This window comes from Pristis pectinata, chromosome 23 (genome assembly GCF_009764475.1).
Source record: "Pristis pectinata isolate sPriPec2 chromosome 23, sPriPec2.1.pri, whole genome shotgun sequence".
In the NCBI taxonomy this organism is placed as follows: Eukaryota; Metazoa; Chordata; class Chondrichthyes; order Rhinopristiformes; family Pristidae; genus Pristis; species Pristis pectinata.
This window is the reverse complement of record NC_067427.1, coordinates 17,429,289-17,451,279: the sequence shown is the minus strand read 5'-3', so window position 1 is coordinate 17,451,279 and position 21,991 is coordinate 17,429,289. Positions and strand designations below refer to the sequence as shown.

The 21,991-nt window shown below is 36.5% G+C and overlaps 1 protein-coding gene across 10 annotated transcripts in view; it reads right to left on the bottom strand.

Moving 5' to 3' along the window:
* The window catches only part of sptan1 (spectrin alpha, non-erythrocytic 1), an 87,739-nt gene extending 65,748 nt beyond the window's left edge, over window positions 1-21,991 (bottom strand). For 6 of the 10 annotated variants that reach the window (XM_052037158.1, XM_052037160.1, XM_052037159.1 and 3 more), the window contains exons 1-11: window positions 19,116-19,137; window positions 12,970-13,046; window positions 11,923-12,085; window positions 10,719-10,844; window positions 8,767-8,907; window positions 5,080-5,226; window positions 4,049-4,182; window positions 3,448-3,592; window positions 2,841-2,995; window positions 1,858-1,993; window positions 1,167-1,268 (exon numbers count right to left, since the gene is read on the bottom strand). In XM_052037158.1, the coding sequence (XP_051893118.1) occupies window positions 1,167-1,268; window positions 1,858-1,993; window positions 2,841-2,995; window positions 3,448-3,592; window positions 4,049-4,182; window positions 5,080-5,226; window positions 8,767-8,907; window positions 10,719-10,844; window positions 11,923-12,085; window positions 12,970-13,043 (1,323 nt within the window). In that variant the 5' untranslated portion in view covers window positions 13,044-13,046; window positions 19,116-19,137. Of the gene's footprint in view, window positions 1-1,166; window positions 1,269-1,857; window positions 1,994-2,840; window positions 2,996-3,447; window positions 3,593-4,048; window positions 4,183-5,079; window positions 5,227-8,766; window positions 8,908-10,718; window positions 10,845-11,922; window positions 12,086-12,969; window positions 13,047-14,664; window positions 14,778-19,115; window positions 19,157-20,677; window positions 20,875-21,901 lie in introns of those variants that run through there. The other 4 variants (XM_052037163.1, XM_052037162.1, XM_052037161.1 and 1 more) reach the window with 4 other exon arrangements.

The following is a 21,991-nucleotide window of genomic DNA, read 5'->3' as shown; positions in this document are numbered from 1 at the left end:
CAGCAAGTCAGACAGCATCATGTTTTTTTCTGATCTGAAATGTTATCTCTGTTTTTCATTTCACAGATATTGCCTGGCCAGCTGACTACTTCTAACATCATTATAAATTCAGATCTGGTCAGTTTATTTCAGTTGATCACCAATCCCACTTTTCAAATTTTGCTACCACCAAAAGAGCTCATTATTGTGAAGACAAAGTTGCATTTAAACAGCACCTTTCACATTCCTTTTAGGACATCTTAAAGCACTTTTCAGACAACTAATCACTTTTGACATAGTATGAAGAGATCCATGCCTTCAGATCAGAATTAAAAACAGTAAAGTCATATTTTTAGATTCACAATAAAATGTTTGAGACTTCTTTCGAAGAAACACCATGTTCAGAGCGAGTTATGAATCATAGCTAATCACCTTCTCATTGGATAGCAAGGAATCAGTAAGAGTATTGCCCCTGCGGTGATTCAACAAATCTGTAGGCCATCAAGCAAGATGGTATATGGGTCCAATCAACACTTAATTGGACATGTCCTGGAGAGAGCACTTCAACATATGATACAAAGGTTTTAAAAGCTGTAACTATAACCAATTCCCATGTACATTTTCTATCCACCTGGACTAACAACTGGGCCAAAGTTCATCAACAAGCACCAAAAGGTAATATAGTAGTTGAATGTTGTACTTAGTCACCAAAATTAAGTTCCAGCGGTTTTAAAAGCTGTAACTATAACCAATTCCCATGTACATTTTCTATCCACCTGGACTAACAACTGGGCCAAAGTTCATCAACAAGCACCAAAAGGTAATATAGTAGTTGAATGTTGTACTTAGTCACCAAAATTAAGTTCCAGCTTTTACTATATTTTACAGTTAGTATAACCAATCAAGGAAAAATTTTCACATTGTGCATTCTCGCCCATTCAGGCAATGCAAAAAAAATTCATAGGCATTAGTTGGTTTCAATTGTCCTGAAAACGGAACAATTCTCAATCATCCTACCAGTCGACAATACTAACAAGGAATGCTCATTCAGATTCAAATAATTCTAGAAGGATAAACATGGCAATTTCCTAATCAGCTTCATATAAAAGTCCTCCCATCCTTAAACCAGAGTTTTGTTGCCACTGCTAAAAGCAGGAAGTACTAAGCGTTTCATTCGGGTACCATACCTTCTCTCGGACTTCATCAGATGCATAGTGCCCACCAGCAAGCAGGGCCTGTCCCGCTTCATCAGTAGTCTTGAAACTGTCTTCATGAGCATCAATTTCACCCTTAAAAATACCATATTCAAATATGTAAATCTCAAGTTCCTTTCTGTTCAGGTCATTAAAACGCTCCTGAAGACTTTTACAATCTGCTTCTATTGATTTTTCCTAATGACATTGTTATAATCTATGCAGAATCTCTCCATCTGCAATTTGTGAATGGAATCCAATAATCAAAAAACATAAATTGGTCTAGAAATAGCAAAATTGGAAACAGCCCATTCATCTCCAACTTTAGCAATACAAGGTGAGAGTAATTCCACTCACGAATATTTTGCACTTGAATAAACAATTATATGACAACTAAAATCAATCAGGCATCACAACCACTGTATTGATACCCATGAGCGGCTTGATGCCATATTCAGGTAGGCCAGAAAATTCACAAGTATCTGAAAGTAGTACAAGGGGCATACATTATCTAAGTCAGTACAAATGAGTGGAGAAGGCAATCAGTACGACGATACACTCTTGTATGCCCTTCCCTTTAACAATTCATATCTTATTGAGAGTTTGGCATTGCACTTGAACCAGATATTTAGTTGACTTTTCTCATCTCTTAACAAGCCTACATATGTAGAATGATTAGAATCACCTTATGTTCCTGATGTCTATCAAGTAATGCCTCAGCTCCAGCCACGTCATTTGCCAATTCATCAGCACTAATGAGAGCCTTCATTTCAGTTACCCAGCTTGTCAAGTCACGGAAATCAGCCAGGAAACGTTGCAGCCTAGAAAAAATAAAGTATCGTCCTAAACTCTGGTCACTTTCAGAAGCAACTCTCCAAACATCACAGAATGTTGTACTGTAAAACCAGATGATTTAACTCATCAAGCATTGTTGCCATTCAAGTCTTGTTTACTTTACTTAATTCAAGTTGTTAACTCCCATTCAAAGAAATGACCCCAAGGTAAGCAAGGGAGGAAATTAAGACAAAGGCTAAGGGAAACAGGAAAGATTTTAAGAATAGTGAGGGGAAGGGATTCAGGGATGTGTTCCAAAGTTTAGGAGCTCCAAAGCTACAAAGGGCAGCAGCTGACAATAGGAATGAGGATACACAGGAGACTAGAGTTGTAGAGCTCATGATAAGGTAAGTAAGGGCAAGATTTGCCTTCAAGGGTGCAAACATAAGAACAAAACTAGGCATTGGGCAACATGAAAAATAAAAGACTGATATCTCATCATGATGGTGAGGCCTTCAATAAAAGCAGCAAAGCTTTGAATTAACCCAAGACTGAATGGTGGTAGATGGGAGACTAGCTGGGAGCACTTTGGAATAATCAAGCTTAGGAGATAAATAGGTTTCAGATGTACTAGACCCAGTGCAACTATGTTAATCATCCTGTGTTAGAAATGCACTCATGAATTCTTTAATGTTAAAATATCACTTTGCCAAGTCAATATGAAACTTGGTTTTTGAAATCAGAAGCCCTTTTTACGGTTACTTCAAATAAAAGGTTTGCAAGATATGCTCTGTATTAGGAATAGTAATTTTAGCTAAATAATATGCAAACTCTCATTTCATTTCCTTCTATAGTCCCAAAGAAACTACGTGGTGTATTCACTACTGCTTTCACCTGTATGAGTCATCCAGCCTTGTATGTCTTTGTGCCGCCAAGGTGCGGATTCGCTCCCAGTTTTGTATGAGCTCTTCTTGTTTGACCTGAATCTGGGCTGCATTCTGTGGGTGCGACTGTTGCAAACGATCTGCCTCAGAAGTGAGTGCCTTCACCTGTGCATAAAACAGTAAAAAATTAAAATATCAATCCTAATACAGCTCATGTTTGAGAAACAAATTATATATGTCACCAAATAATAGTTAATGAGCTACACGGTACATTTTTAATTACTTTAAAAATTTAAGAATTACTGTTCAACATACCAAATGGGATGATTTTCGCATGTATAATCTTACTCTAATAGCACAGGGAATTAATAAATGGTATTACCAAGGCTGCAATATTGGATAGCTGTTGCCATAGGTCCAAGGCACCAAGATAAACAAATTGAGTTCTTTCCAATAGCTCAAACTACCACTACACACTTCAATTTCTTTAAAAGCTTAAACATCACAACATTATTTCTGAAGGTACTAATAGCCCTCAATAATCATGCAGAAACCAAGATGACATTTTAAAAGCACACAAATAATTTGTAGATTTCTAGTCAGCTATCTGCTATTACCTTATCCTCCAGAGCCGCAAGATCTCTCTCCAAGCCTTCATGTTTACGGAGAAGTGTTTGCACACTAGCCAGGTCACGTCCAAAATCATCTGAAGCCATTAGCTGTTCTTTCTCTTTAATCCAACTAATTGTTTCATCCACATCTCTATAATTTGAAATAAGTAATTATTCATAAGTTGAAACTGCAAGACTAATTTAAACTTTCTTTTGTTTCCATTCAAAGTTCAGACAGCATTTTTCACCAAAAGTGCTTTAAAGTATATTACAATGCAAATTATTTTTAATATGATGCAAAAGCATTGAAGTATTGAAAGGAGGGTTCTGTTGGCTTTGTGTCCAACTGAAATAATAAACGAGTATGGAATGTAGACAAGGAGAAATTTTACAAGGCTTTTAATTTTTCAAGGAAGGAACAATTTACCTTCATGCAGAGTCTTGGAACAATGAATAGTTGAAAATTAAACTGACTGGTCTTAAATAAGGCACGTTACAACGTGGAGTTTCCTCAAATCATATTAAGAATTACTGGAATCTGAAATCCTTCTCACCATTCAACAAGCTTATATTATATTTTCATGCCAGGTCACATCAGTTGACCCACCTATTGAAACGCTGTACTTCTGCGGCTCCAAAGAGTTTTCCTTGCCGTTGTAGTACCAGGCCCTTGAGTCGCTGCCAAGCACTATTTACCTCATCCTGACGATGGGTGATAAGTGCCAGCTCAGGGTGATTCTCCTATAGAAAAATAATAGCGTGATGACATTTAATAGCTCTCTCTCCTAGTATAGTGCTTATATTACTTTCCAAAGGAAACACACCAAAAAAAATGCACTGTATACATGTTACAATCCAAAACATCATGGGGCAGAATTTCCATAGGGGATTTGAGATACAAGTTGAATAATTAAAAGATAAACTCTTAGCTGCAGATAATTGAACTTAGATTTTACCAGAAGTTTTAATTACATTTAAAATGATGAAATCCATCAATTTGAAAATTCATTAAAATGGAGCTAATAGCGAAGTGCAATAATAGAAATATAAAGTATTATTTTATATTGTTACACAAATGCAACAGTGCAATTGGGTGTACAGTTGCACCACAAAAGTCAATAAAAACATCAGCTGTGAACAAGTAGTATCACCATATGGGCAAGCGATCACATGAGCAAATTCAAGAGAATGAGGCAAGGATCTGAAGAATTTGTTAGAAGAATACAAGAGATATTGTACAATGGACATCTCCTACACATAATTAATCAATTGAAATTCAATGTTTTTCTATGGCCCCTCTTTCTGACTTGCAGCTGTCTAGCAGTAATTCAGAAAACAACAGCTGGCATTTCCCCTCCACCGCACCCATTAATAACAACTGCATTGGCATGCTTGTCCACATCATCAGTCCATATAAGCTCACTCACAGGAGCCTTACAAAATGTTCTGAACAATTTATAACCTCAGTTCCAGCAGTGTTGTACTCAATGCTGTGCCAAGTCTAAAATGCAAATTGCCCGCTGCCTTGCATATGAACAATTCCCCTTTTTATCCAGAGTTGCAGTGTAAATTTAGCTTCATAGCAGAACTATGGATAGATAGCCAATCTATTCTTAAATTAAAAAAGCTTTCTCAGACCTGCTCCAGTTTTCCAGCTAGTTGATTAACTTCATTAACACGCTCTTCATGAGCTGCAAGGTCAGTCTGGAATTCCTCAAATTTTTTCTGCAACACCTCCACGTGCTCCAAGTCCTGGCCAACTTCCTCGGATGTCACAATGGCCTCCTAAATGTTGGAAATTCAAATAAACTTAAAATAATTCCTTTTGTATTTTAAAATGACGTTATGTTAAACAATATTTTATCCAAATTCATCAATAAAAATTATGCAACACTAAAAGAGAAAACTCAAGTGGCTTTGAAACTACTAATTAAAAATAAGATTTGTTGCTCATTTAAAAAAAATCCAAGGCTAGCTTTCCTTCATCTTAACCTACTAATTGAGTCTAGGCTCAGCTTCAACTCAAGCAGTCAGTCAGATTATCTGTTGTGCAGATCCATACCAGCCATGAAGAATTGATTTTAGATCCTAATACCAAAACCTGTTAAACGCCAGGGTACTAGTGATATTGTTATTCAAGTACACAAAGCACAATTTCGAACACTAAACTCAAGTCAGTAGTCCCAATTATGATTATAGTCAATTTCCCTTTTTAATGCACCAATGTATTTTTGTAAATTTAATTTAGTAAAAGAATCAGTATTAAAACAATTGTTAACCATAACAGATTCAGACAGCAAAGTAGTTTTGGTTAACTACATTAACCAGCACAGAGGGAATTAAACATTTCAGCAATATAGAAAATCAATTCCACTTAAAGAAAAACAAAAACATTCCAAAGATGTACGGGTTTAAATGGGCAGTGCGGACCCATCAGGCCAGAAGGGCCTGCTACCGTGCTATAATTAATTTTTTTTTACAAAAAGCTCTGGGCCTGTAAAGAGATGGCAACAGTTATTGAAATTCCTCATATCAGAACAATATTACTACCATCACACTTCAAAAATCCCACTCTACTCAGTGAAACTATCAACAATTCTTCCCTTTACAACAGCAGCTTACAAAAATGGTCTCAAAATACAGGTCTAGAATTTCCTTAATTACATCACTTTTGTCCTGAGAACAAGGACACAGACAAAGAATGGCACAAGGTGTACCATGCTGCTGATCTGTGGGGCTAACAATGTAATTCATTTGTTTGCATTTTTGGGCTCAGATCAGATACACACATCAGATCTTTGGCCTTCCCCCAAAGAGAATTTTGCATGTGGGATATGGGAACAAAAAACTCTGCGGAAGCCCCACCAGAGATGCAGCAAAGAGAGACATGCCAGGAACAGCTGCAACAGGATCAGAACCAAGTCTGTCAAATGACATTCCAGTACAACATAAGGAATTAACCAACTTGCATCATTAAGGTGGCAAACAGGAGGAGTGAAATAGTTGACAGACTGACATATACACAAACATTTTAGTGATTTGGACAAATATTACGGGAGTAGAAAATTAAAGTATCATGGGAACAGAGGTGGTGAACTGACCTAACTGGATTGCTTATTCAAAAAGTTAGCACGGACATGATTTGGTGAATATCCTCTTTCCAACATTTCTCTCCATCTACACACTCTTACAGGAGTTTCATCTCCAATGGCAATCAGACCATCTTACAACATGTAGCTTTTTGTTTGGGCATATCACTCTAACATGGAGAAGCTGCTGCTGCAAATCATGATGGAACATTGTGCTCTCAGTGACTATGAAAATGGCCATCTTTAATTCAGTACAATGGATGGTAATTTGTCAAAAACTACTACTCACTGTCCCTTCTGATACAATAGAATCTTTTGTTAAGATGGAGAGTGATGTAATGGATTCTGATACAGGGGTCCTGAATCTAAATACAAGTTACAATGGTATGAGGCAAGAATTAGTAAAGATAGATCAAGGAACCTTACTTCTAGGGTTTGTGGTGGATCTACAATAGTCAACATGCGAGTGCACAGGTGAACTACAATAATTGTTCACTCCTAACTGTGACAAAAATGAAGCAGGAAGAGTGGCTCAGCCATAGCTAACAAGGGAAATTAAGGATATTATTAGATCCAAGATATAAATTGGTCCAAGAAAGCAGTGGACCAGAGGACTGCTGTCAGTTAAGAACTAAATAAATTATAGGATTAATTAAAAGTGGGAAAACGTTTGGAGAGAACACAAGATCAATTATAAAAACTTCTGTGTGAAGAGAAAAAGATCAGTGAAGACAAATGTAGGTCCCTTATGGTCAGAAACAGAGGCACTTATAATGGGGAACAAAGAAATCGCAGATAATTGCACAAATACTTTGTTTTCACAAAGAAGGACACAAATAACCTCCCAGAAAATGACAGGCAGTAGGATTGCAGAGCAACAGCAGATGGAATTTAATCCTGACAGTATGAGGTGTTGCACTTTGGGAAGACTCATTAGAGTATGACAATGCACAATGAACAGTAGGGCCCTAGAGAATATTGAGGAACAGAGAGACCTCAGTGTACAAGTCCCTGCAGGTGGCAGCACAGGTAGACAAGGTGGTGATGACAGCATGTGGATACTTGCCTTCATTAGCTGGGACACAGAATAAAAGAGCAAGGTGGTAATGGTACACTTTCTAAAATATTGGTTAGTGGAGTGTTGTGTACTGTTAGTTGAGTATTGTGTGCACAATACTGGAGTATTGCGTACTGTTCTAGTCACCATAATATAGGGAGGATGGTGATAGTGCTGGAGAGGATGCAGTGAAGATTAACCAGGATGTTGCCTGGGATAGAGCATTTCAGCTACGAGGACATATTGGATAGGCTGTATTTCTCCTTGGACTGGAAGAGGCCGAGGGGGTTCTGATAGAGATACACAAAATGATGAGGTGCACAGATAGGATGGATAGTAGAAGACTTTTCCCCCATAGAGGGCATTGTTTTAGAGGGGATCTGAGGAAGAACTTCTTCATCCATGGATGTCAATTCATTAAATATATTCGAGGAGTTAAATATAAAACTACTGGCTAAAATGATCAAGGGATTAAGGGGAGAAAGCAGATATAGGGTGCTGAATCTGGATATTAGTTGCAATCATATTGAACAGTGGAGCAGATTTCAAGGGCTGAATGGTCCATTCCTCCTAATTTCTGTTTCTAATCATTGTCAGCACAAACCTAATTTCTTAATGCCAATTTGAACCAAAATAAAGTGTGAAAAATAACCTCAATACTTGAAAATAATGCAAATTAAGAGAAAAACTATTTCTTATGCTTCACTTAGAACCATCCTGAGATTATAAAACATTGATTTTAAAACTAGCATTTGCCACTTAATACTCAAAGCATATAGACGTGTGTGAAAATGTGGGTCTTTCGCTAATAGTCATTGGCCTATGTTTGTCTAGGTTCCCAAGGGATAACTTGGACACTTCTGGGATAAACATATATATGAAAAAAATCTAATGGTGTACTGATTATTTATGCACAAGGGATTCTTCACACCAATCCCATCGAACTGTTAATTTTGATTGACCCAAGTATTTTGAGTCTGAAAAAAAAATTCTTTAATCTCGAAGATTATATCTAACAAAACCTACCAATGTGCACAAGTAACCTGCTTGCCATTTGTTACTGGTTATAGGCGAAGAAGAATAAAGGACAGAGCAAGAATTACTGCACATTTTCTCCTACTGCGGCAGAAAATTTGATATACCGAACTTCAATTCTTATCACTAAAACATAAGACTGACCTTATCATTGATCCAGTCCATGACGTCATCACATTCTCGTTGATACTGCACAAGCTTCTGCGTCTGCAAAAGTCGAATCCCCTTCTCCCTCATTTTCTCCAGCAGACGGGCCCATAGCTGATGAAGCTCCTCTAGTCGCGTCTGGAGAGAAAGATAGAAGTAAAGCTACTGAAAAGCAACTTAGCTTTATTTTGAAAACAGAATTAAAAAAAGCAAATAGTGTTAGGTTTTTGATCACCATCACATCACAATTCTATGCTTAATGCTTCCGTACAATCTAATGTTCTGCACAGTACTGCAGCTGCCTCATTTGCTAATAAATAATGAAAGGTTACCTTAAAAAGCTACACGTTGATTAATTTCTATTAAGAAAGCATTGTTTCAAAGGAAGCACGTAACTGTGAAACAAAATGTGGAGGTAACCTCTGATAGCCATTTCTGTTGATAAAAAGCAAAGGCTTCCTGCAACCACACTACAGAATTTAAACTGGAAATTATATTCTCAATTTTGTAGTAAAATTCATGAGCCACACATGCATTCAAAAAAAGTAATTAAACAAGAAGCTTTTACACCAATTTAATTAATCATGTTTTACTATAACTTCAGGAAATTAAATGGCAGAAAACAGATAGGATCTGTCTAACCAATGCCAAAGAACTCAAACTCAGAGATCAACTGTGCAACACTGAAGCCACTGAGCTCACTCTTACCAGCAGGAAATATAAAGTTCATGATAAGGAATGAATGACGATGCAACAAATCATAAAACTAGATGAATTACATTAATGGCAATTTCTTCTCAAAGAAGAAAGGTGAAAATTGCTGCCAATTCATAAAATCTATAACTAGCATCCCTTTCCACCACAACGCTTTTAATGAAAATCCACTAGAATCATAACTAACTTTTAAGGTACAACATTGGACCTAGACATGTTGATGGGTAATATCTGGCCAAAAAAATAGCAGATTGTGGTGAGGGACAGATGTTCACAGGCTCTATCCAAATAGGCTTTCAGAGATTCCATTTGTAAAGATTTGTTCAATTGGCATAAGTGAAATGAGCAGTACATAGTCAAAATAACCGCACCATTATGTTGTCCACCAGGAGCACACAAAAACAAAAAAAGACGTGGACGTTACTTGTTCAAGTGAAGGAATAGCAGTGGTTTCCATTTTGCAACCATACAACATGCAGAGTATAAATATGGAATTGCGGATTAAAGTGGATCCCAACTAGATTGAATAAGCTTTCACTGTAAACCATTTCAAACCAATGCGAACAATTTGAGTGTAAATTTGCACATGTACTGTCGCCAAAAGGACTAAATGCACCTCAAATACAAGATAACTTCCTTATGCTTGCAATTTCCAAACTACTACCATAAATAACATGATTTTAAGTATGTGAGCAACATCTTACTAGTACAGATGGGTTTATCTCAAGTAATGCTGGCCTCTTTCACTTCCTGCTAGAAAATACCCCACTGCCTGCTTTCCAACCCTCAAGGTTGGAGGAAAGGCATTTAGCTAATTATATTGATTGAAGATGGCAACAGTATCAAAAATTGTGCAGTACCAGCATGTTTCACTTTGGAAAGGGCATGCGTAGTAGCACTAGGCGACTCAACATTATTATAAATCCTGCCAACCAAATCACAAAGTGACACTGATACTCAGTTGAGAAGTTTAATATTAATTTTTTTTTAAAAAAAGTCAAAGAAAAACAAAACATAATTACACTTTCATCCCAAGAGAGGAAATTCAAAACAGAAACACTGCACTACACAGCAAGGGGCACCTACTTCCATGTGAGTACCAATCTGTACTGTGGTTACAACAGGTCGTTGTGTAGTCCGGTAGGGCGTGAAGGACTAAAGATCAACAATGGAAGTTATATTTCTGATTAACAGGACAATAAAATGTGAAACCATACAAGAGGAAAGCCACTTACTCGAATAGTTTCTGTTGCAAAATGCTCATTTGTGATCATTTTGTTACCAAACTCATCAAGTTTGATGATGGCACCAGCGTTAGCCTGTACTTCAGCCTCAAACGCCTGATGCTTCTGCAGCTTACCCTGCAATAGTAAAACAAAACATTGCAATTTTCACATCTCCTTCTGTGATTATACTTGCTCTCGAATGGCAATAATTCTATGGCACAAGCAGCATCTTTGCCTGCAAGGTCAAGCTTCATTTATGCTAGAGTAAATAAAGAGATCATATATGAAGGATATTGTAGCCAATTTTATTGCTGCCCTAATTAGATGCTGAAGCACATGCACTTTCCAGAAGAACACATTTGAAATAGCTCCCAACTGAATTTTCCATTAATTAAAGGAATGCAAGTTAAAAAAGCACAAGCTTGAGAGTACAGTGTCTTTAACATTTGTTCCCAAGCATGTATGCACCATGGACATTGTGGGAAAATCTCCCCTCAAGGTGGGTTCACTAGAGGGGAAAATCTGTGCGACCAGGAGCTTCCTATAGTTTCTAAATTTCACATTTCCTATAGCTCTACATTTTGTAACTATTACATTCTTTTGTGCTTACTCTCTAACTGCTCTCACTCACTGATCAACAGTGTCTTCATCTACAGCTTATTCCCATGGCAACCTCTGCCTCACCCAAACAGATATTTCCTTTGTCCTATCCATCTATCAACCCCATCCTCTTTGCAGCTTAGAATTATATTGTTTTTCCTCTTTCCTAGTTCTAACAAAGGGTCTTCAACTAAAACGTTAACTCTTTTAATCTTTTCAAAGATGCTGTCTGATAGAACAGTAGAGCACAGGAACAGGCCCTTCGGCCCCCAATGTCTGTGGAGAGCACGATGCTATATTAAACTAACCGCTTCTGCGATGCGTTGCATGTTTACTTGAAATTTCTGTAATTTGCAGGTTTTTGATATTCATTTTAACAGAAGATACCACATTCATTAGTAGAGGAAAATGGCAAGCAGATAAAAAGCAAAAGAGTTACAATAATAATTCATGCAAAACAACTTTGTACATAAAAAATTGCAGGAATCAAAACTAAGTTGGCTGGTAATTTCATTCCAAAATAGCTCAATTTGAAACAGGAATGAAAAAAAAAACAAGATGCAAACCTCAATACTTTCACAAAGCTCAAACACATAAATGGTCAGAGATGCACCTGCAGATTGCTGGGATCCTTATAACTTTCATCTGATGCAATTTGCAGTTTCTCTTGAATCCATTTCTCCAATTCATCTGCATCACGGCGGAAACACTGAAAACTGAAAGAATCTTCTAGCTTCTGTCTTCTCAAAAGAGAAAGTTCCTTGAACCGCCGGTACCTAGCACACAAATAACAGAAACACTTGATTTGATGCCCTTGATTCTTCCCTCACCCAGATAAAGCCAACTGCCATACTTTTCAAATTACCCAAGCAAAACCAATAAAATTAATTTTGAGAATCAGTGCGAGATGACAACAAATGGATCAAAAAAATTAAAGCCAGTAAAACAGTCACATCAAGCACTACTTTTAGAAAGGAATATCCCATTCCTCAAAACACTGAGAAGCATCTGACCTGATAACAGATCAGGCACTCTTCATAAGTTCCTGGTGAGTGCGCAAGTGTTGGGCCACTTTGCTAAGTATGAACCCTAGTAATAGGCAAAAATGCAGCTTTATTAAAAAGTAGTCCAGCCACCAGCATTCACCTCAGACCTTCTGGCTATATTGTACACTTTAGGACCTATTTCAGGCCTGTGAGCAGATCTATTATTGAAATTACATGTCAAATTATTCTGTGCTGATTTTATTTATTCTGTGCATGATTTTACATAAAATTTGTACTACTTAATACACTCTTCTCTGGGAATTTAATTTCACATAGCCTACACAACAATATCCCTCATGCAAAAGTCAGTGGCCCCAGAATTTCCTATACATGTCACCACGATCTCCAACCTAACCCCATTTGAACTTAATGAAAGCATAGAAATGAAAATTTACTAACAGACATAGGGCAAGTTGCTGCAAGTAATTCTGGCAGGTCAGGTTTGGCCAGGCTTCTCAGTACAAGGTACTACATGCTATTTTAGTCTGGACCTTATTCATGCAGATGATAAATGCCTATATTGGGCATCCGTACCCTGCTACCTATGTAAAAGCTGCCACTATTACAATTTCTATCCTGCTATACAAATTCCCTAATGTAATTAAAACTCATACCTGTCTAGCACCTGCTGACGTCTTTCTTGGATGTCATCTGCTGAATCTAGAATTTTTACTCCAGTGGAATCCATTTTCTGTTACAGGCATAAAAACAAATTTATTACAAATTGATTTTTAAAAATGAATTGCTTTATAAATATGACAATAAAAATAAACGAACTTCAATCCATCTCAAATATTTCAACTATATTCAACTCCTTCCCTGTAATTAAAGCATTTCCCCCACAGTAACGTTAACTGAACATGTGGAACTACAGCATGCATCTTCAAATTACAATAAATTATTCAGTATGGAATGCATCAGAAGCAGCTTTAAGTCATGACATTGCTTTTAAGCACATGTGCAATAGGCTTTGTAGTGATGAGTTCAAATTCTTTTTTGTATCAATTTTCTAATACTGAAAATTGATAAGTGTATGATTGATGGAATACATGAGGAATTCAAAAGATCCAGAACCTGAACACTCAAGGCCTCTCCCGATTTAAAGCCAAGAAGAAAACTCAAAGACAGAAACAGTTAGGAGCACTTCAAAGGATCTCCTCAAGCAAGAGAGCCATTGATGGAAGGGTCCACGACTTCATCCCACAGAACACCATCCACCACAATCTCAGCACTGCCACCATACAGCAAGAGAATAAAAAAGCCATCCATCAGATGAAAAGTATCAAGGCTTCGAGGCAAACAAAATCCCAGCTGAATTATCTCAACATGGTACAGAAGCAATTGTAGAGTCATATACCACAGAAACAGGCCCTTCAGCCCACGACATCTACCCCCACAATCCAGTCCCCATCTATACTGATCCCATTTACCAGAATTTGGTTCCTTAGCCTTCTACATCTTGGCAATTCAAGTGCTTATCCAGATTCTTTTAGAATAATTTTTTTTGAAATGAGCATATGCCTTTATCAAGTTCTTTTGCATTAATTTTTGCTTTACCTGCACCACTGGTGGTACAGCTTGTAGATTGCCTGCCTCACAGCACTAGGGACCCAAGTTCAATTTGGACCTCCCATGCCATCTGTGTGAAGTTTCCATATTCTCTTGTGATGGTGTGGGTTTACTCCAGGTGCTCCAGTATCCCAAAGACTTGCAGGGCGGTAAGTTAATTGACCCCCATAAATTGCCCTTAACATACAGGCCAGTGGTAGATCTGGAGGTAGTTGATGGAAATGTGGAAAGAATAAAATGGGACAAGTAGTAAAATGAGTGTAAACCGGTGTTTTATGGTCAACATGGACTCGGAATACCAAATGGACTGTGACATACTATGTAACTATGACACTCCACTGTTACTAAAACCATCAGGTTGTTTGTCCAATACCCAAGCTAAATCAGCAGAAATTTCTTCCAATTAAACATTACGCAGGCCAAAAGGTTCTGGGTAATGCAAATACTGTTCCAGAGCCAATAACTTCCTACCAAGTCCTTGACAACTGTCTGAAACCAAATCAGACTGTTTGCAATCTTTGGACCATATATCCATTCTATCATTGTCTACATCCACCTCCACATCCATCTCAGCAAATTTTGTATATTTTTTAAATTTTATTTACAGCATGGTAACAGACCCTTCTGGCCCAACGAGTCCATGCTGCCCATTTTAAACCCAAATTAACCTACCCGTACGTCTTTAAGCAGCTAAATCTCAAATCCATTCAATAACTGAAACATAACCACCCATGACTCACAATTCTATGGTGTTAGTTCGGTCTATTCTCCTTTTCCATTGTTAGAGAGCCTTCTGGACACTTATCTCATCAAAAGAGTAGCCATTTGAGCAAATTATGGAGTCCATGGAATTCTACATCAGCAAGAGGGGAGGACCAGAACAACAATAACCAAGCAAACAAAAGCAGCCATTTCAATGCTCTCTAGTAACTAAACAAGTTCTAAAATGGTCTCAGTTAGCAACATGAAATGTTGAAAACAAGGGGATCTCTGTAACTTTCCTAAAGCTGTTCCTTTCCTAAAACAGAGTTGCAAATGTTCATGCCAAGTCCCTTCTGTCATCTCTGCTATCACCTCCCAAATTGTACACACTCCTGAATATGTAAGATTTACCAGGCAGATCAATGCAGTAAGTCTCTGATAATCTACTATCCGACTATTTGGAAATCCCAATGGTTTGGCATCTGGCTTACCAGGTAATGATTCCTGTGCTCCCTTGAAACTCATCAGGGCCCCACTTCCCATACACCCTTTAAACTTATCGGGTTCACTGGAAAATTTATTATACCATTTAACATCTAAAAAAGCAAATTCAGAATGTATTGGGTATTAATGGGAATAATACTCAATAGTCCAGAAAATCAGGCAGTCCAGTATCAAAGTCCCAAATACGCCAGATTATTGGAGTTGTACTATAATTAAACAAAAGGAAAATATTTGAAATTACAAAAGCTGGCTTTCAATGTTGGACTTGCACTGCATACAATCGCACATTTAAAAAAAAGTGCGATAAGTTTATACTTGAAGTTTGAAACACCAGGATGTCTGTCCCACTTTCAGGTTGATGGTATCTAATATTCATGTCATTACATTATGTCTGGATTAATTATGAGATTTCAGTTTCAAAACTAAACTTTCTTTATTACATTATGGGAATTAATCAGACTCTCAGGTTGGGAGTGCCATAGAGTTGATGCTTGGGCCTCAGCTATTTACAATCTATATCAGCAATTTGGCAGAGAGTCCAATGTCATATTGCCAAGTTTGCAAACAGTACAAAACGGAGCAGGATGAAAAGAGGATTCAAGGCATTACAGATGAGCTGAGTGAGTGAGACCTTGGATGCACAAAACAGAAAAGCAGTATATTTTAAGTGGTGACAGACTGGGAAATGTTAGGTGTCCAAAGGGAGTAGATGCCCTCGTGCACAAACTACTGGAAATGAACATGCAAGTTTAACAAACAATTGGGAAGGAAAATGTTACATTGGCCACCATGTATGAAGATGGTTTACTTCAATTATAGAGAGCCTCGATAAGACCACACCTTGAGTATTGTGTACAAGATTGTTCTCCTTATCCAAGAAAGAATGTACTTGCCACAGGAGTCCAATGAAGATTCATTAGACTGGTCCTGGGATTGCACTTTTAATAGATTATCAACATTATTAAATAACTTGTAAAAGTTACAGATTTAATAGTGCTGATAATCACTACTACAAGATACTTAATTCCCATTTTCAATCTACAAATAATAAAATTATCCAGGGGCCAATACATCTGGTTTCACAAAAATCTACTTAAAAGCAAACACATACACACAACACACACTACCATAACAAACATTATGAGTTGGAAGTAGTTCTCTAGCCTCCACCCTGCAGAATACAGAGATACACCATCATTTTGGATTACAGCTTCAACAGACTAGCACTTTTTAAATCTCATGACTACCACAAAAGAGATAACTCCTTTTGTTTGTTCCTAATCATCCAACTGAATCCATTCATTAAATGCTAGCCAGAATCACTAGTCTTTGTGCTAAGAATTCCATTCTTATTTGATTAAAGATAGTATCGTGGTGTCAAAATTATCCTTTTCAAAATAATGCCTACAGACTAGATTCACAACAGCCTATTCTAATTTAATCATAGTATTTCCCAAGTTCATAAACCAAATGTTATAAAGAATGATCTTTTGGCATTTTCTCATGCAAACAAAAATGTGATATTATAGAAGCTTATGTGATCACATGGAAAACTGCAAATTGAATGGATTTCTGGAGAGATATCAAACAATAAATTTCTCTCATCTTAGAAGGTATTCTTGTCAGGGTTGATTAGATTGGATTGCCATTTATTCCAGAATCATATTATAAACCATGTCATTTTACATTATTTTATTTACTATATTATTTAGTTTTCCTGTATTACAATTCATTTCGTTATGTACCCTGCAAAACAACTGTAGCTTTTTAGCAGTGTAATTTTGGTTACATCATAGAAACAGCTGCAGTCGGTGTAACAAACAACATTTCTGCCAGACAACTTATGTTAGCTGTAATCTTACTGCATTGCTGACCTTTCTTCATCCCAGAGTATGGAAACACCGAAAATTTACTCAGTGAATTTCACAGCAACGTTCCAGCATAATGCTGTGTGAATGGTTTACATCCACCATATTTGTTGTGAACATAATAAATATGAAAACTGTATTGAAAAGAACTTTTCTATAACGTATTTCTTTAATAAAAGCTAAAAAGTTACAACACTCATCTCCAGTCCACACAATCCTCCATTCCAAACCTCAAGGGGCCATTTGCTGACACACAGATGCTACACACCACACAACGACCGTTTAGGGATAAGCCACTCCCATTGCATCCTGGCCCAGCCTGATAACACAAATCAGCAATTTGCTAGAAAGTTCTATCCAGCACAATTAAATTATAAAAAATTGATGACCCAATAGCTAAAACTAGAATGGAATTACTGTTCCCAGTCTCGTTAACAGAAGATCATGACATTTTAACAATGTCATTAGCATAGCAGCTACAAGCTTAAAATATTTTCACTTCCACAAAGGCTTCATTGCTGTTATATTCTTGCAATAAGAAAACTGTACGATAAAAATCAAATATAACAAAATGAAATGTATGATACAGCAAGCTTCAACAGTGCACTGGAGATACACAGAAAATATGCAAATGACACAACCAAGCCAAGGTCAATGCATCTGAATTCCTTATGGAAATTAAACTATACAAAATATATATATTATGTAAACTACTTAAAGTAGTCAACTATTTCTATAATGGTGAGGGATGAAACGTGCTATTTGAAAATATCAACATATCATATCTCAACAGCATTGCTCAGCACCATTACTTTCACACTTCAAAAGGACAGCATTCTCATAAATCAGTGTAAATCCATAACTAACCAAGATCCAAGCACTGGCCAAAATATCATTTCCATGTCATGCCATTACTTAAATGGATGAACATTTGCAGCAAGAGCTTTTAGAAAACAATGGAGAGCGGGGGCAAGGGCGAAGAGGGAGAAGTTGAGAATAAAACCAGACAAGCCAGTCTAGCCTGAGAAAATTCATGCTTCCTGGTCTATGAACAGTTTGTTAAAGCTCTGGAAAAGTCAGGGAGCAAACCATCTACCTGCCTTTCACGTAGCGAAGACAAGGAAATAAACGGGCTTTAGGTCAGTGATACCCTAGCTTTTAAAGAAAATAGTAAATTTTAAACTCCTGTTCAATATGAAGGCCAAGGATAAAAATGGGTTGATAGACTAAAACTAATCAACTTACCTACAAGCCAGCTGGGTATCAGACTGCCCCAGGGGGCTGAAATAAATTACAGTTTCAACTGAATTGTTTGCACATATAGAAAGTATTCTGTACAAGCTTTGGTTTACAAAAAGGCAACCAAGTTTAAAAGATTAATCCTACACAGAATTCTATTTATAAGTCTATCTATAATAAACTGAGAGAAACATTATCGAATGTTGTCAGTACATGCCAATTACAGTCAAGTTTCACTTTCTTGAACAAGTGTCCAGACTGCAAAAGAATAATGTTTTGTAAATGATTTAGTAATCTTGGATTCTTCTTTATTTTATCAGCAACACACTTGCCAATGTGTGCATTTTAAAAGCTGCATCAATCAGTAACCAATACCTGCCATATCAATCTGAAATTAAGTTTAAATTTGTAAGTACACCATGCTTCCATATAAAAGGTTCCTTTTGAGAATTAAGTAATCTAAATATTACTATTTTAAAGTGTTGAGTTAATTGAAACACATATTAAATGATAACCTTTTAGAACTTCATCAAGATCAAGATTAGGACTTTGATACTGAGGTAGGACATGTCAGATTCCACACCATAGCGCTTGCCAAAAAAAATGTACAAGTCAGCTGCCAATATTTCAATTGAGAATTTCTGCTGTAAACAGTAATTAATTGAAAGGCAGTTAGAAGAGTTCTAAGAGCAAATAAGGATGCGAATGTGACTTCAAATCACTACTGAAATCAGTTACATCAATCGCATGTAAAATGTGTCTGTAAAAGCATGCTGCATGCATCACCCAATATATTGCCCTTCTAGTCACGTTCATGTTACCGCAATACACATCAGTTAATATAGGCAATCACACTATATTCCACACATACACAATACCTGTAGTTTGGTTTTACGGAATGAAGACATGATGATTGGTGCTGTTTGATAAACAGAATATTTACTAAATAATTACAAAACAATTCACACAAAATGAATTCTGCATAAAGATCAGATATTTCACTATAAAAATGTTATTGTTATATTGTTATTAAAGTGCACCTTACAAAGCCAATCTTGTAATTTGTTTCTCTGCACTCCATCACTGAAATGAAAAGTCTAAATTTATTTTTTTTTATTAAGGCCTCCTCAGTTGTGGGAAACTTGTCATTTGTGCTTAGGCAACCAGATTAATTCCACAATCCTTATTTGTATTAGAAATGGAGGACTTGCTCAGATCTAATTTCTGTCATGAAAACAGTCAGTAACACAGTTGTTAGCAAAGGTACTTTTTAAAAATATTACGTTTATTTGAATTAAGAACAGCAGTTGTGCACTTTTATAAACTTAAATAAAATTAGAATATTCAAATTAATCCCAACACAACTGCTAAAACAATAACTAACCCCACCCTGACCTTGTTTGTGTGCAAATTTCCAGTGGCGCAGTTTATAAAACGCACGCACTGCAAAATTTAGTACTAGATTCTAATTACATAAGCCTTTGTATACATCTTCAAAACTTTTCATGAAACCTTTGAGCCATCATTCTGGAATATAAATGCCCTCAAGGAGAAATAATGTGACAATTTGAGCCTGTCCAGGAAGAAATATTTTTATTTCCCCTCCCCCCACAAATTGTCTAACAGCAAAATCAGTATGTTATTTATAAAAAAGTGAGTAAGGAGTTAAATCTGTGTCAAAATCTAATACAGAAAACAATCATTCTGCAACAGAGAGAGAACAAAAAAAATTACATAAACTGCTATCTAAGCTTGCATACTTAAACATCATAAAAATCTAACAGTAACGTGATGCACAATTTTAATTACTGTCATCATCTGAATGGTATCCTTGCCACACCACCACTTGGACTTTTCACCATTGCGTAATTTTTAACTTTCATTCCGACTCAAATGTTCCCCTCCCTCTATGTTTGAGATAATTAAAATTTAGATTACACATTGGGAGCAGTGACATTTCTCCAGAAAGCACAAGCAGAGCTTGGAAGTCCCTTTCAAACATCTTCCAAATTTAAATCAGAATGGACCATCAATCTGTTATTCTTAAAGAATGAATCACTATTTTACAAATTACACATCACTAATTCATTGTTTTATACAGTTATATGCTAACAAATAAATTCATAATATACATGACTGATGAACTTAATAAATTTTGAAAATTGCAGTTACATCCATAAGTCAAGTCTAGACTTAAAATTTAATGACAATTTGCTTAACTATCAAAAAAATTGAATAGAATTAAGTAAATACTGGCACATCCATTTTTACAAAAGCAAATTAAAGTCTTTGGGGAGGCTATGTTGAATAAAATACATTATCATTAAAACCAACTCTTTGGTGAAACCAATGAAACAAAAACATACTCGTCAAATTCATGTTAACTTCAGCTAAGTCTTTGTAAATTAAAGGGCCCAAGAATAGAAATGATAAAATTTACCTATTTAACACAACTTCTACTTCCAGTACCACTCAGCCTTCTCAATTTAAGGTAATATGTAAAACTGCTTCCATTTTCACAGTACACTTAGATTTGCATTCACCAATAACAGTCTTCTGGATGTCGTCACACCTCATTTAGAAAAACAAATAATGACCCATCACGTTCCACAACTGTTGCTAGAATCGCCCTGACATCTATTCATAGGAAATAATAACAAAACAGTTTTGATGTCAATTACCATGGACTAACAATTAGACTTATTTTGAGCCCTATTTTCTCTCAATAAACTATTTTGAATTTCAACCTGACCCCTGAATTTCACCCCATTAAAAAAATTGGATTCCAGAAATAAATTCATACTATGAATTTTAGGAATACCATAAAATGAGTTAGCTATTTCCAAAGCATTTTCGCTTCCTCTCAGGCAATTCGCCAAGTCCATTCAATCTGTCAAGTTATGTACTCATTCACTCAGCCCGAGCTCATTTACCAACCCATTTGAGAGAATAAATTTATTTTTCTTCTTTCCAAGCCACCCCCCGCTACCAACGCTCCTTCCCCGAAGACAAAATTCCACATTGCATAATGAAGACTAACCTTCGCCGCAAGTCCATCTCTGGGCCGATTCCTCTCACATATACAGTATGTATTTATATTCTAGATATTTTCTCTGACCTTACTGTGGTCATAACCGCAGGAAACCCACCCCCGCAGCCATTTTAAAGCTCATTGTGATTGAAAACACCAAAACCCAGAAAAAAGCCATGTTTAATATTCCTTTTAAGCATACATCATAACTGTACGTGGCTGCACATAAGAAAATGAAAATGCACAGTTCAGAGAAATAGCAACATTTTAAATATCTTATCTTTGACTATTTATTTTAAATATAGGGATCAGATATACAGTATGATAATTACAGTTCAAATGCATACATTAAAATTCCTCCGCTCTCCTTAGACAGGCGACAACGCCCGATAACGACCTTGACTGGAAACCCTTCTCCAAACATCAAATAAAATTTAAAAATGTATAAATAGAGCAATTAGCTATTTTATCTCAATAGTTTATTAAAATGATTTTTCAACAAGCACGATTAAAATTGATATGGAAAAATATCTAGCAGTTTCAATGAAAAAAACGAGTCTTGCAAATGGATTATTTACTGATTTTAAACTCGCCGGCACATTAAGTATATTTCCAGATAAATACAAAACATACCAAAGCTTCTCACTCGCTCGCTGATCACTGCAGACTCTCACCCTCCGAGCTCGCTCCGGCCTCTTTTACCGACCACGGTGATGATGTCAC